Source organism: Notechis scutatus, chromosome 9 (assembly GCF_049901735.1).
Source record: "Notechis scutatus isolate UNSWTSFEM ecotype Mainland chromosome 9, rNotScu1.2, whole genome shotgun sequence".
Classification (NCBI taxonomy): domain Eukaryota; kingdom Metazoa; phylum Chordata; class Lepidosauria; order Squamata; family Elapidae; genus Notechis; species Notechis scutatus.
The window spans coordinates 7,260,258-7,275,475 of record NC_142017.1 but is presented as its reverse complement, the minus strand read 5'-3'; the positions used below and the strand labels follow the sequence as shown (position 1 = coordinate 7,275,475).

The 15,218-nt window shown below is 43.9% G+C and overlaps 1 protein-coding gene across 2 annotated transcripts in view; it reads right to left on the bottom strand.

The window, feature by feature from the left end:
- The window catches only part of ITFG1 (integrin alpha FG-GAP repeat containing 1), a 92,035-nt gene that overhangs the window by 12,720 nt on the left and 64,097 nt on the right, over positions 1-15,218 (bottom strand). For both annotated transcript variants that reach the window (XM_087971494.1, XM_087971493.1), the window contains exons 15-16: positions 3,501-3,625; positions 2,747-2,829 (exon numbers count right to left, since the gene is read on the bottom strand). In XM_087971494.1, coding sequence (XP_087827620.1) covers positions 2,747-2,829; positions 3,501-3,625 — 208 coding nt within the window. The remainder of the gene's footprint in view (positions 1-2,746; positions 2,830-3,500; positions 3,626-15,218) is intronic.

Below are 15,218 nucleotides of genomic sequence, written 5' to 3'. Positions count from 1 at the left end.
AAGCCTGAATACTTATTGTTCGTTTAAAAGGAGGAGGGTATCACAACTCGAGGCATTGCTTTGTTGAACTGAGATCCGATTACAAGAGTCGCATGATGCTTTACCATGTCTTGAGTCATCAGAGCTTAAATTAGATTTCCTGAGTTATCCGAATTCCTTGGGATATTTTTACACCTTATTTTCATTGTTCAAACCCTTGAATGCCTTTTGTTACTTTTACACGAACGTATCAATTTTCCTCCCTAAGTATATAGTTCTAAAAAGGCATGTATAATATGTGTGGCAGGATATTTTGCAATATGAAAAGTTGCATTGGCTCCCTTGTATCTGTCAGGCAGGAACAACCAGATGTACGCTGGCATTGAGTTCGGACTAGCTACTTTATTGTTCTCTGCCTATAATACAGGAATCTTCCCAAGTGGCAGCTTTTGAGTAGGAAAGATCAGATAAGACTCAAAGGCACCCAGGGAGGGTCAAACCTTGCTCTCTTGGTGTTTATGTAACAATTCCAGATTAATGCTATCCAGCACACAGCATATAATGCCATGTGGGATGCTGACACGATGGTTGAGTAGGGCCCGCAGGATTGTCTGGGGCGCTACACATCCTCTTCGTGACTTGTTTTCCTTCTGGGAGGCGGCTTCGTGGTATCTGAAGCAGAACATTTAGATTCACTCACAGTTTTGTTCCATACAGCAGTGGCCCCCAACCTTTTTTGTCCCACGGCCCGGTACCGGCATCACAGAATGATCCACGGCCCAGTACCGGTATCAGCACGCACGACCAAGGCAAGGTGAGCCGAGCGACCGGCCAGCCAGCCGTCCCCCGCTTCTCCCCGCCACCTTCAACTCCTCCTTTGTACCTTTGTCGATGGGCTTTTTGGGCTCTTTCTTAATCTCCTCCTGAGTAACGCGAGACTCCACCGCCATCGGGACGGCTCTTCGTTCGAAGCCGCCCCCCCCTTCGACGAAACTAAGGCGCGAGGATTCCTTCAGCACCCAAACGCCGCTTTCCAACTGACGACCGACAAGCTCACCCGGAAGCACTTTCTCAAGCGCCGTTGAAACAAGATGGCGGCGCCCACTTCTTTGCGGCCCTGTAAAAAATGATCCACGGACCGGTACCGGTCCAGGGCCTGGTGGTTGGGGACCACTGCCATACAGCATCAACCTTGTGAACGCTCAAGCTTTCTCATTTTGCTATGTATTCAAAATGGACAGTAATTGAGAGCAGCAATCCAAGTGTAGGACTTTACAAACCAGCACGGGATATAAAGAACTTAATGTGCTAGTTTAGAGGCGTGGGGAGGGGGTGTGGGAAGGCCATTTGCAAGTTTATAAAGGAGCGGAAAAAGGTTTCCATGTGCAAATGGACTGAGATGGGCTACAAAAGCTTGAAAACTTGAGGGAAAAAAGAAAGACGTAAAGAGCTAAGAAACAGTTAAGATTTAAAACAAAAAAAGTGTTGCCAACACAGAAATAAATGGGAGCATAGAAACAGAACCCAGAGATAGAAATGTTTAGCTTAAATAAGAATAGGAACAGTTGTGAAGTCATAAGGAAGACAGCAGAATGAGAGAGATAGGAAAATAAATGCAAGCGCAGAAACAGCGTGAAGTTTAGAGAAAAGGAACAGCAGCTGAACTTTATGCAATAGAATAGTTTTTGCGTTGAAAAAAGCCACAGGCAAGTCTTTGTGTTTGGTACCGTATTAAGAAAAAAGGTCACAAAAGGTTTTGGGAGTGTGACACTGTACAAGTATCCAGGGGCTGAGAATAAAAGATGCTCATGGAAAAAAGGATATCTGGATTCGGAGAGAAATCCGACAGGGTGTTGTGGTCCACTGGCGGCTTGCGGAGCTGGCAGCGGAGTTGGACAGTGGGGAGGAACATGGGCCAGTCCTTGAGTCTGGGGAGGACTCGGCTGAGGGATCTGCATCTAACACAGAGATGAGGCCAGGGCCATCTGGGAGTTATGTGCTGATTCCGGAGCCTCCAGAATCTGACATCAGCGAGGCAGAGGAACAAGGGGAGCCTGTTCCCAGTGCGTGCTTGCGCAGAGCTGCCAGAAGGCAAGAACAGTTAAGACAAAAGGGGTAACTCAGGAGTAAGGCTTGGAGATGATTGGCCCCTCCCATAAGACATAAAGGAGGGGCAAAGTGACATGAGCCTTTGCAAGAAGCAACTTTGTTCATTCTGGTCGGTTTAAACTCTGAAGCTCCGTGTTGACTTTGTGCTCCGTTTGGCCTTGTACAGCTAATTGGCAATTTAGTCGTTGGCAGCATTCAAGGGAGATAAAGGTGGGTGCTTATCAGCCTTATCTCGAATGTGTCAGACTTCTGTTGGACTATTCATAAAGTGTTTGGGACTCATTACGGGCTGTGAATGCATATAATTCACAACCGTTGAAATAAAAACAAGTTTTTTGGGGAACAGCGTGTGATTGTTACTGTCTCGGGAAGCCTTGGTCAGAACACAGGGAGACAAAAAGTGTGACGACCCGGGGCAAGGCATGGAGGCAAACACAGCCAGCTGATAATTCAAACTCCCCTTTATTGCCCCAACTTTCCCCTCAATGCTTGTGCAGCAAAGTAAATATTTTGATTTTCCATTTTTTTTTCCACGATGCAAAGAATTCTGTAAGAGGAGGAAATGATTTAGGTCTTCCTGGAAGATATTCTTTGAACAAACCACTCATACTAATTCACCTGGCAAAGATTTAATTGGACTGAAATGAACAGAGCTTACCTTCGAGGAAGGTGATGAGGAAACGGAATGACAATTAGCTGGGAATTTGGGATGATGGCTGTCCATTCTTGTTTTCTGGTAGCCTGGAAGGCAGAAGAAAAGGTTCCCCAGTGAACACCTGGTTAGTGAACACCTGGTTAGCTCACCTTACTAAATAAAGTCACACTGCAGAATCCAAATGTCCTCATTTTGTTTACATTTAAATAAATACATCTAAAAAGCCATTTCATGAACATTTTAATTCAACATAAATTTAATTAATTAATTAAATAAAATGCTATGGTTCACTGAAAACCATCTAGATCTTAAAAGCAGTTTCCACCCTGTGTGTTTTTCCTTGAATGAGCTCCATGGATTTTTACAGACTGTGGACAATGCCAACCTTGTTGGTAAACTCCAAAATATTCTGGGGGGCCGGGGGTGAGGGGAAGGATTTTTTAAAAAACCTGGTAGCTTTCACACAAGCAAGATGGATGGGCCCAGATACAGCGATGGTGGCTACACCGTTGGAACACCTGAAGGACCAGAATGGAGAAAATCGATCTATGAGGTTGCTAAGAGTGGAATACCTGCTTGGAGGCATCTAATCAACGACCACACAAACCCAAAGTTTGCAGCACTGGAGACTGAAATTCACACCAAAATTTGCTTATTATTCTACAGTTGGATTCCAAGGCATGACCCGGAAACACAACCTGCAGATTTACCTTAAATATGAAGATCACTCCATGCAGAGCGGCGGGTTTTAACATACCTTTTCCCCCGTGGGACGAGGGATGCCGACGTATAAATGATCGAGAAAATTAGCGCTCCGACCCAAACCTAAAACGGTGTATGGAAGCTGCAAGGCGAAATGTGCAGACTGACTCAGCTGTCCAGCTAGAATGCAATTAAAAAAAAATGGCACGATAAATATGTTGCTTAAGGCCTTCCAAAGGAATGCAATTTTGCTACCAGAGTTGATTGCCTGCCACTAAAAATTGAAGTCTACATCTAAAAGAATCACACAGTGACATTCAGCATTTACGCAAGTGGGGTAAAAGCTCAACGCTCTGCGTGTTATTTTGTCATATATATATACATATTTTTAACAACGAGCCTGCTTAAAGCCAGAATGGGAGAGTAGCGTTGCTTTCCGCTTGCACAACGTGGACGGAGGCTCTGTGTCCTTTTCTGTTTAATGCCATTCAGAGCGCCTGTCAATACGGGGAAATTGGAAACGAAGCCATTTACTTTTGAGCAGAAACATTTCTGAAACATTTTTTTGCTGTTCAACAATAGACTTGATTATATGAATCACGGAACTGGATTTGCTGATGGGTTTCTTTCAAGCAGGCAGGGCGAAGGAGAAACAGTACAACAGACCAACGAGGCTAAAACAAAAAACTAAACAAAAAAATCCCAACAACAACAAACACCGAAGTCACGTTGGAGATGAGTAAGTCACCTTGAACCATTCATTTCATCTTGTTATAGTTATGAGCATGACATTCTTCTGGGTTTTCTGTGCTCCAATGCATGCACATAAATTAAATTAAGCAATCCAAGATGACTTGAAAATTACAGCCCGATAAATCACAGCTTGGGCAATAGGTTGGAACTTACAGATAGAATTTTGTCTCTGCTACTAGGCAGCCTGATCAACCTTAATTCGTTCTCTGGCACATTATTTTTCTTTTTCTTTTTTGTAAAACTATCTTTGATATTTGACATGGAGTCAACTCTATCCCAAATGGGAAAGGGCAGCAATCAAGACTTTTCATGCATTGGACACCTGGTTGACATTTTGACTTGGTACTCATTTCAAGCTGTTGAGAATTTTATTTTTCTGGATAAACAGGACGAGTTTTCCATTGGATCTTCAACTTATTAAAGAAGATCCCTCCTGCTTAAAGGTCAACATAAGCAGGTTGTTTTGCTGCAGTTCATTGCACATTGATTTACAGATAGTTCTCAACTTACAACCATAATGGAGCTGGGCAATTACGGACGTGTGTCAAGATGGTCCTAAACCAGGTAACCTCATGATTGGACCTGATTTTACAACCTGCTTTTTTTGCTATGGTGGTTATGTGAATGGAGCACGTGGTAAAGAGAACACTGTAGTTGTTAAGGGAACTCATTGTTTGCTATGGGCGTTTTTTTTGCTGGAAACCAGAAATAAACACCACTTCCCAGCAAAAAAATGGTAAATTGTGGTCACTTGACCTCAAGACATTGCGAACCGCCATAAATGCAGGCCAGTTGTGGAGGGTCTGATATGTGGTCACATGACTCTCTCTCTCTGTGTGTGTGTGTGTAAGAGAGAGAGAGAGAGAGAGAATGAGAATGAGAGAGAGAGAGAGAGAGAGAGAGAGAGAGAGAGAGAGAGAGAGAGAGAGAGGGAGGGAGGGAGGGAGGGAGGGAGGAGGGAGGGATGGAGAGGAGAGAAGAACTTCAGAACCAGGTGGTAAGTAGCTTTTTGGGGGGTGGGGGGGTCTGTTAGCATGTACAAGAAATTAGGAAGCAAGACAAGAGTTCATAAGTACTACAAGTTTATTCTATCATACACAAGGATCAGATCTAATGGTCAAGGTGAATATAAGAGTCAATGGAGTTCAAGGGGGACTGGACTTAGGTCTCTTACGTTGGCATAGAGACTTCAAACTAATGATGCATTTGACCCTGCCAACACTTAGCCCTGTAATCTTGTGAGATTTTGCAGCAAATTCAAGTCCAGAAAACACACAGATGACTGATTCGGCAGGATTCATTAACTTCTTTGTTTACATAATAACATGTTAAAGTTTACAATACCAATAGTTTCTTCCAACATAACATAAACAAAACACAAACAGCAGCTCAGAACAGATTACCAGTTTTATTTTCAGAATTGAGAGCACAGAGCTAAGCCACGCCCAGACTCCCATTGGCTGACTTTGTTAACCATGTCTCTGCCAGTTCATGAATATTCTGACAAATCTCCTACATCCATTTGAACTTTGAACCGTAACTAAGCAACTGGTCATAAGTCGAGAACTACCTGTATTTATTTCTATCAATGCACAGCTGGATAACTATGGCAACCTGTTTATGTCAAGCTTATCAAAATTACAAATGTCATACACTGCATCCTCCCATCAACTTCACCACCTTTTCAAGTGATTGTATGGGATGAAGCCGCTATTGTGTATAGATGGTCTACAAGGGAAAAAAAACCAAAACCAACCAACCAACCGCTTCTCCCCCAGCAACTTTCTTTTCTCCGGTCTTGACTGTTTAAAGTTAAGACTGTGTTTTATAAATAATCAACTTCCATATGCAGGAAGATGTAAACATATGTTAGAAAGCAGAATGACTACAAGGAGTTCCCAGTTTTGGAACTCCTGGAAACCATCTCTTTTCTTCACTTCCAGAAGATTAGGACTAAGTGGCAATTTCTGCCAGCTGGCAAGAGGAAGAAGGTGCAGTGAAGTCTGGCATGTTTAATTCATATTCTCAGCCTTCATTCCGTATTCCAGCATGGTCCAGTGCCCAATTTGATTGAGTCCAGGTATTCGTGCCAGGTGAAAATTGCAATTATAGCTGCCACAGCAAAGATGAAAAGTTAATATGGAGAAGAGCAACGCGGCGCACCGCTGAAGCAATGCTATCAAGCATCAGAACGGTGAGCTTTCATGTCGGTTTTCAGAAGAGGAAAATAGTTCTGCTGTGAAAGCCTCAAAACTCGGAAGGTCTTTCGAAAGAGCAGGGAGATAGGAAGCGCTACTGAATTAGTCTCAGTGGTGTTTAGGGGAACATGTAATTATGGGCACGAGAAGAGAACAGGTCAGGCCGCACCCTGATTTTTTTGTAAGATGTTGCTTATACTAGTTAGATTATCTGTCCATCTAACTTGATCGGTAGCCTGCTGATAAATCTCAAGAAGAAGCCATCGTTTCCCTTTCAATTCTTTCAGTTCACATATGATGTGGACTGGAGCTGGGATCTTCTATACAACGGATCTCCAACCTTGGCAACTTTAAGACTTGGGGACTTCCAACTCCAGAATTCCTCAGCCAGCCAGGGTAGGAGTTGGAAGTCTGCAAGTCTTAAAGTTGCCAAGTTTGGAGAGTATATATATATTCTGACCCACAGATCCTCTATCAGCATCTTCCACAAGCATTCCTAAGGAGTTCATCTAATTCCACATGGACATTTTATATTCATTCAGAACATCCTCTCATACAATAAAACAACTAATACAAAATGTTCACCAAGATTTGAAGTATGGGACAATGATCAACTATCAAAGTGAGGGCAACTCAACTGAGGAGTTTCCACACACAAGTACCAAATAATGTTGAAGAGCCTATTAAAAAACCCTTTTTGTGGGTTGAATACAGGGTGTACAATGAAAGAATTCCACAAAGAGTTATCCAATTATATGGCTCTTTGATAAAAGATAAAGGTTTCCTCTAACCAGTGATGTCTGACTTTAGGAATGGTGTGCATCTCTCTTTCTTAGAGGAGGGAGTCAGTGTTGTTTGGAAACATTTCCGCAGTCATGTGTATGGCATCATGCCGCAGTGCAAAGTGTGCAGTGAAACACTGAATTCTGCTATCTTCCCACCAAAGGGGTACCTATTTATCTACACTGAGCCGTAGTGGCGCAGTGGTTAGAATTCAGTATTGCAGGCTAATTCTGCCGATTGTCAGCAGTTTGATTCTCAACGGCTCAAGGTTGACTCAGCCTTCCATCCTTCCAAGGTCGGTCAAATGAGGAGTCAGATTGTTGAGGGCAAGACACTGACTCTAAATCGTTTCGAGAGGGCTGTAAAAACATGGTGAAGAGGTAGATAAATCTAAGGACTATTGCTACTCGCAGTGTCATGCTTTCGAAAGGTTAGGTGGGCAGAAGCAAAAACGGGAGCTTGCTCCATCGCGAAGAGCTCAGGTCTCGAACCCGGACTATCAGCTTTCCAGCTGATAAGCTCAGCTTCTTAACTGCTGAGCCATCATCACGCCCCCACGACTCATTGATACCTACACTAAACAAATCGAATGAGAGAATAGTTATTCCTAGACCGTAGCTTTTCAAGACATTACAAAATGTCAGGGCTCTGATGACTCTCCACCAAGCCTCCCCTTTGGGCCTAAAACACAATGACTATTCTGAGACCAGACGTATTTCTGAAATGAAGGAATGCCTGCACGCATGTACAGACACAAGAACACGATCAATTTTTGGTGCGATAAAAGCCTCCAATGATTTTCTATATGGCTAGCTCTGCTACAGAGAAAAGGCGGAATCGTCTCAGGTAGTCAGGAAATTATTTTCCTCTATGTGGCACCAGAGACCAGGGCCATGCAGCCCAAAATGTACATAAATCTAGGGAGTGCTATGTTCCCAGTAACCTACATCACATCTTGCTATTAACTTACGGCGGACATTACAGCCTTGTAGGACTTCCCTAAGACAGGTCTGGGACTGATCAAATAGTAAGCAGCCTCATTTCCATCACAAACTTAGGTAGCAAATTATTGCCACCGACGCACTGGGAGCCATTGCAATCGAAGGAGCTAAGAGGGAAGAAAATACGGTGCAGAAGTAGGACAGGCAGCAGCATGCGCCACTCTGGGAAACTCGTCTCATGCAGCCATGTTCATCCTTGGATAGATAGCAATAGCCCTTAGACTTATATGCCGCTTCACAATGCTTTACAGCCCTCTCTAAATGGTTTACAGAGTCAGCCTATTGCTACCAATAATTTGGGTCCTCATTTTACCCACCGTGAAAGGACGGAAGGCTGAGTCAACCTTGAGCCAGTCAGTACTGAACTCCTGGCTGTGGGGCAGAATTAGCCTGCAATATTGCATTCTAACCACTGCACTACAGGGGCTCAAGGGCTTGAAATGTTATTTCTTTGCTTGTGTTCCTTTGCTTCAAAACAGCCATTTTCAACCGTGCTATGTCTCTTTACAAGCAGGAATGACTAAGATTGAAACAAGGAAGAATGTTGAGTCTTCATTAGATCTTAATCTCTTTTCCCTTCCAGAATTCTGTTGCACGTCCTGCTCCAAAATTGTGAGGCGAGCTCAGCTATTACACTTTATTGTCTATTGCGTGCTGTGCATCCAAACCACCAGCCCTTGAATGAGCATCTAATGACATAAACAATCAGCCTAATGAAAGCGTGTCAAATGTCCTAAGAACGAAAAACTAATTTACAATTATATTAGAGGATTTATATACTCGGATCTTACAAACTCTAGCTTTGTTTTATGGCACATGATAAAATTCACGGCTTGAGATCATGAAAAGATTCAGTCATCCTTTGCTGTTTAATACGAGTATGTGTTGAGATCTTCGTGGCTGGAATAAGAGCAATTTATTTGGAATGACAAGCCTCTGCCACAGAAAAATATGCACGCAGGAACATATATCAGCTGAGGCAAGTTAAAAAAAATAAAATAAACAAATTTAGAATGTTAAGGAAAGAACTAATGTAATAAGCTACTCCTGGTGTTGTTTTGTTTGTTTGTTTTTTTTCCTTCAATGCTGCCAAGCTATTCAGGGTTGCCTTGTCAAAAAAAACTAAAGAGCAATTAATAAATGACAAGAGTTTAATTAGATCTAAAATTATATTCAGTTCTCCAGTGGATAGCCATCCTGCTTGTTGAAAGCTTTTGAAATGGTCTGTGTGCACCAAAAGAACGGAGAGTTGCTATCAAATAGAGGAATAATTCATGATAAATAGCAATTCAGGAGCAGTTTCCTGCCCCGCAAATGCCAGTTGGTTTGCATGTCACTTCAGATTCCCTAATCTAGCCTGCCAAGGATAGATTCCCTCTAATGGCATGACCAAGTCATATCATGGTCACTTAAATTGAAGTCCACAAGTATTAAACTTGCCAAGGCTGGAGGACTCTGCCCTGCAGTACTTTACATCCTCGAGGCACTGTTTCTTTCAACTTCATTTTTTTAAAAAATTCAAAGAATTTAACATGAGAGAGAGTAAGGTAAGAACTGATTTTTCCTTTTTACCCACAATATGAGTCTGTCATCTGTACCTCTATAACTGTCTGGTTTGGCACTGCAACCAAGAGAAACACAGACTTCAACGGATAATTAGAACTGCAGAAAAAAAAAAAACAACGATTGCTACCAACTGCCTTCCGTTGAGGACCTGTCTACTGCACAAGCCAGAAAGAGGGCTGTGAAAATATCTACAGACCCCTGGCCTTTTGGATATAAATTGTTTCAACTTCTCAAAACGATGCTATAGGGCACTGCATGTCAGAACGAGACACAAGGATAGTTTTTTCCCCCATGCCATAACTTTGCTAAACAACTAATTCCTACAACACTGTCAAACTATGTAAAAAGTTAGTATTACCATCATTATTCTCATCTTCCCTATTTCCTATCTCCTTATCTTCTTATGACTATAACTTTGTTGCTTGTCACTATTGTTGTATGTACATTGAGAGCTTACTCACCGGAAGCAAATTCCTTGTGTGTCTAATTACACTTGGTCTATCCTATCCTATCCTATCCTATCCTATCCTATCCTATCCTATCCTATCCTATCCTACTCTACTCTTCTATTCTATTTTTTTATTCTACATACATACATACATACATATATACATACACACACACACACACACACACACACACCAGTATCCTACTACCTAAATATTTTTGTTGGTTTACCATGAAAACATAAAGACGCTGTTTGATTCTTGTTAATACAAGATACATTTTGACTGGATATATTCATGCAATTTCATGGTAACAGAACAGAATCATCTTCTACGACAGATTAATTTTTTAAGTTTCCCAATTTAGCCTACAGACCTAAGCTTTCCGTTTGGTTTTTTTTTATCTCGTTTCTAATGAGAACGGGTGTGCAAATTCTTCAAGAGGACCTCTGCAGCCTCTGAAAAGACTGACAAAACTCCTTTCTTCAAATCCTTAAAGCTCTCTCCCCGGCAAACAAACAGGTGTTTAGTTTAATGAAGGCTGGGAAAAGATGCGGCTGCTTTAATGGTCTGAAGAAAAAAAGAAAGCATGCTTTGCAAGACACTTCCTCCAAGGGATTTTCGTCGCTCTACTCTACCACCCGAGCTTAACCAGGAGTTACTAGATGATGATGCCATGAAGGGGTAAAGAAAAACAGAACAGAAGCAAAATTAAAATTTAACTAGGAGGTGAATCCCTTCAATACAAGGGATTATAAGGTTTATATTCCAAAGTCACCTACCACGGCTGCACCTCTGATAGCCGTGGACAATATTCAGATGACTCTATGAGTTTGTAATTTTTTTTGTGAAGGGCAACAAGAGGCTTGCAATGCCAAAAAGATTGGTGCTTTCCAAGAATTCTCTCTTGTTAGATACCATTAGGCAATATCAGATTCCTTAAAACCTGTGGAGATTCTCAGCCATCCAGGTCATAGTTTTTCCCAAAGGTGCTTTCTTCAAGAGGCAACTGGAGTTTCTTGGTTTTTCTTTGAAGACATTTCGCTTCTCATCCAAGAAGCTTCTTCAGCTCTGATGGGATAGTGGGGAATGGAGGGATTTATATTCCTTGAGGACAGCTGGTCATTTGCATCCTTTTAGAAACATCTTCAAAGAAAACAACAACAACAAGGAAGTCTAGTTGCCTCCTGAAAAAAGCACCTTTGGGACAACCAAGACTTGGATGACTGAGAATCACTACAGACTTTTAGCTATACAATTTGCAATAAACATCCTTTGAATGGTATGGGAGTAGGAATGGATTTCCTCGAGGAAAAAATTGCAGACTACAGGAACCAAGAGCATTCATTGCTCAGGTGACCCTGAGGACACAGATAAACCCCCAAGTGGCCTCAATGACCCTCTAAAAGGAGGCAAATGACCAGCTGCCTGCAAGGAATATCAATCCTTCCATTTCCCACCATCCAGTCAGAGCTGAAGAAGATTCTTGGATGAGAAGCGAAACGTCTTCAAAGAAAAACCAGAAAGTCCAGTTGCCTCTTGAAAAAGCACCTTTGGGATCTTATACCTGTTGTGCACGAACATTGTAGGAAGGCTAATGTGCTAATGTTACCATTCCAAGCATTAAAACTCACCACCGGCACCTAACCCACCAGGGGTGGGTTTCTACTGGTTCTGTCCACCTCTGTAGAACTGGTAGCTCTGAAGAGCAGTAGACATAGAACCGATTCTATGTGTGCTGAAGTTTTTGCCCACCTGCCTGCCCGGGCTCTTACCTGACCTTTATTTCCTGCTTTTTCAAGCTGTGCGAGGCACAGCTGCAGTTAAAAAAGCAGGAAAAAAGTGTTTTTTTTCAAAGGCTGCTTCTCTGCACGCAGCGTGTTGATGACGATTTACAGGCGTGCACGAGCAGCGTGCAGGGAAGCACGTCGTAAATCACCGAAGCTCGTAAATCACCAAACTGGTAGTTAACGCTGTCGGATCCCACCCCTGCACCTAACGGCTATCCAATGCCAACAGTCCAACCAAACAAGCTGCCCGTTTCCTGCAGCCATGCCGCTACTTTTTCCCCAACAAGCTGAATGGAGTGGTGAGAACCACCAACACCAAACAATTACATTTTTTGAGGGAGGAAAAAATCAATCTGGGTAGGGAAAATGGCTCTCGTGCTCCTAATTACGCATTTAGAGCAACCTCCCAGTCACATGCTGAAGTTTGCATCAACTCCCTCACCTCTCTCGGAGGTGACCCAAGCGGCTGCCAATGCAAGCCGATGAGAGCTGATTACTATGCAAACGTATTATTAAGCAAAAGGAAAACAGCTGTGCAAAATTTCCATTTCCCATTTTCAAGTTTCACAGGGCTGACACTCTCAATTAAGGAGAAAGCCGCAAATGCTAAATAAATAAAATAAATAAATAAAAAAATAAATAAATGCTTCGATTGACTAGGAAGATCTTCTAAAGCAAAACCGCTTTCCCCTGGAGCGGATCTGAACGCAATGCAGCGCAAAGTCAGCGCAGAGTCAGGCAGGCGCCTCGGAGGGAGCGATCAGGCAAAGGTGAGCCTGCTTGACGAGGCGTCAGGATCGCGGGCCAACAGAAGAAGAAGCCAACGGAGGACATGAATGGACGAAGGTCGAGGAAAACAAGGGACAGGAGAGACAACAAGGCTGGCCGAGAAGGAACTCTTGGGAAAAAAAAAATGTGTGAGGCTGCAAAATTCAAGCTTAATCCTGAAGGGTTGGTGTTGCGGTTGAAGGTTGCTCATCTTTCGTTGAAGGAAGATGGAAGAGGGATGTATGCAGGGGTGGGCTTCACAAATTTTACCAAGGGGTTCTCTGCCTAGTTGCTGGGTGGGTGTAGCCATGGTGGGCTTGGCCTAATCGGCCTCCTGCACCATGGCTTTTTTTTGGGGGAGGGGGGTGTTTTTGCCCTACCTGGGCTCTGGAGGCTTTCCTGGAGCCTCCGGAAGGGCGAAAACGGTCTCCAGAAATGGGCCTGTTTCCGGTCTTCCTGAAGTTCCCTCCCCGAGCCTCCATGGGCACCCTACACTTATCCCGCACCCAAAACAGGCCGCTTGGGGACTCCTGGGAGGGGAGGGGTGGGCGGGGCCAGCCAGGAGTGGGATTTGGGGGTTCTCTGAGTGGTGCAGAATCTTAGCTAGGGGCTCTCCGGAACCCCTACGGACCCCCAGCAGCCCACCCCTGGATGTGTGTGTTCTCCTCTTTCTTCGCCCTCCGTAAGATCAGGTGGAAAACATGGGCTTTTCTCTTTCAAAGGTGGTCTGTCTTAACTGGGGGGGGGGGAGTTTCCTCCTTTCTTGTAAACAATGAGCAGCCCCCACCACGGTGTACTTGTTGTCCCCCTCTTGTCTTTAGCCTTCAATTCTGGATCTCACCCCTCTTTTCAGCTTTACTGATGTCTCCTTTTTCTGCTTGTTCTTGTGCCATCCTACGTATTCTTGCTCAGGGGTCCCCAACCACCGGTCCGTGGACCGGTCCCGGTCCGTGGAACAAGTCCTACCGGGCCACTGGTTTGCTGGGCGCCGCCATCTTTTTTTGATGAAAAAGTGCTTCCGGTGAGCTTTTCCGGGTACAAAGCTCACGGAAGCACTTTTCATCAAAAAGATGGCGGCACCAGCGCTTCGTGAGCTTTTCCGGGTAGAAAGCCATTTCTACCGGAAAAGCTCACCGAGCGCTGGCGCTGCCATCTTTTTGATGAAAAAGTGCTTCCGGTGAGGTCACGGAAGCACTTTTTCATCAAAAAAGATGGCGGCGCCCAGCTAATGCCGGTACCGGGCCGCGCCATTAAAAAGGTTGGTGATACCGGGCAGCGGCATAAGAAAGGTTGGGGATCACTGTTCTAGCTGATATCTAATATTCCCCCCCCCATTCTCTGTATCTTCATTTTCTTCTTCCAATGTCTTCCCGTTACCCTTTCCCGCCTACCTTTTCTGGCTTCTTTTATTAGTTTGTAAACACTCCTTAATCTTGCCGGAAGTAAGATGACAGAATAAAGAGTTGGGAGGGACCCTGGAGGCCTTCTAGTCCAACCCCCTACTCAGGCAGGAAACCCTAGACTATTTCAGACAAATGATTGTCCGGTCTCTTTTTAAAAACCTCCGGTGTTGGAGCACGAACTACTTCTGGAGGTGAGTCGTTCCACTGATTAATTGGCCTGTCAGGAAACTTCTCCTTAGTTGCACCAAAGATGCATTCATTCAAACAACAGACACACAATTTTGATTTTGTAAAAATCCAAGGGGCTGGCACTGCAAGCTTTGGAAAAGCAGCCATCTGGTCTGAAAATGTGTTCGGAACAAGAGTTCTGGCTGAGACTGATTCCAGCAAACTCACTTTGTCTTTTTCCAGAGGCGATTCCCTGAATGGGAAAATTCCAGGAATCATTATCCCTACTCATCTAAATTCAGTGGGGGGGATTCAAATTTTTTTACTACTGGTTTGTGGGCATGGCTTGGTGGGTGTGGCGTGGCTTGGTGAGCATGGCAAGGGAAGGTTACTGCAAAATCTCCATTCCCACCCCACCCCACTAACCTGCTTTCCAGCTCCATTCTCCTGTGTCGGGCAACAAAAGAAGACCCAGCCAATCAGCTGGGACTCAGGAGGTGGAGACTAGATGGGGTTGGCGGGGCCAGTCAGAGGTGGCATTTGCTGGTTTTCCGAACTACTCAAAATTTCCGCTACCGGTTCTCCAGAACGGGTCAGAACCTGCTGAATACCACCTCTGTCTAAATCCTTTTAGGTTGGGTTAAGCCAAGCCATGTTGTTTTCATACCCTGCCTTTTCAAGGGATAGCAGAAAGAGGGCATTCACAAGATCAAGATCACCTTTATGCCCTACGATCTGGTGACAGTTTGCAAAGCCCCAGATCTTCTCCTGTAAACATGATTTATATAAGCATATTAGCAAAGTTGCCTAAACAATTAATAGGTCAGTGACATGGAAAGCCTCGATTATAACTTCAAGGCTCCAAGACAGCTCTAAATAACCAGGACATTCCTACCC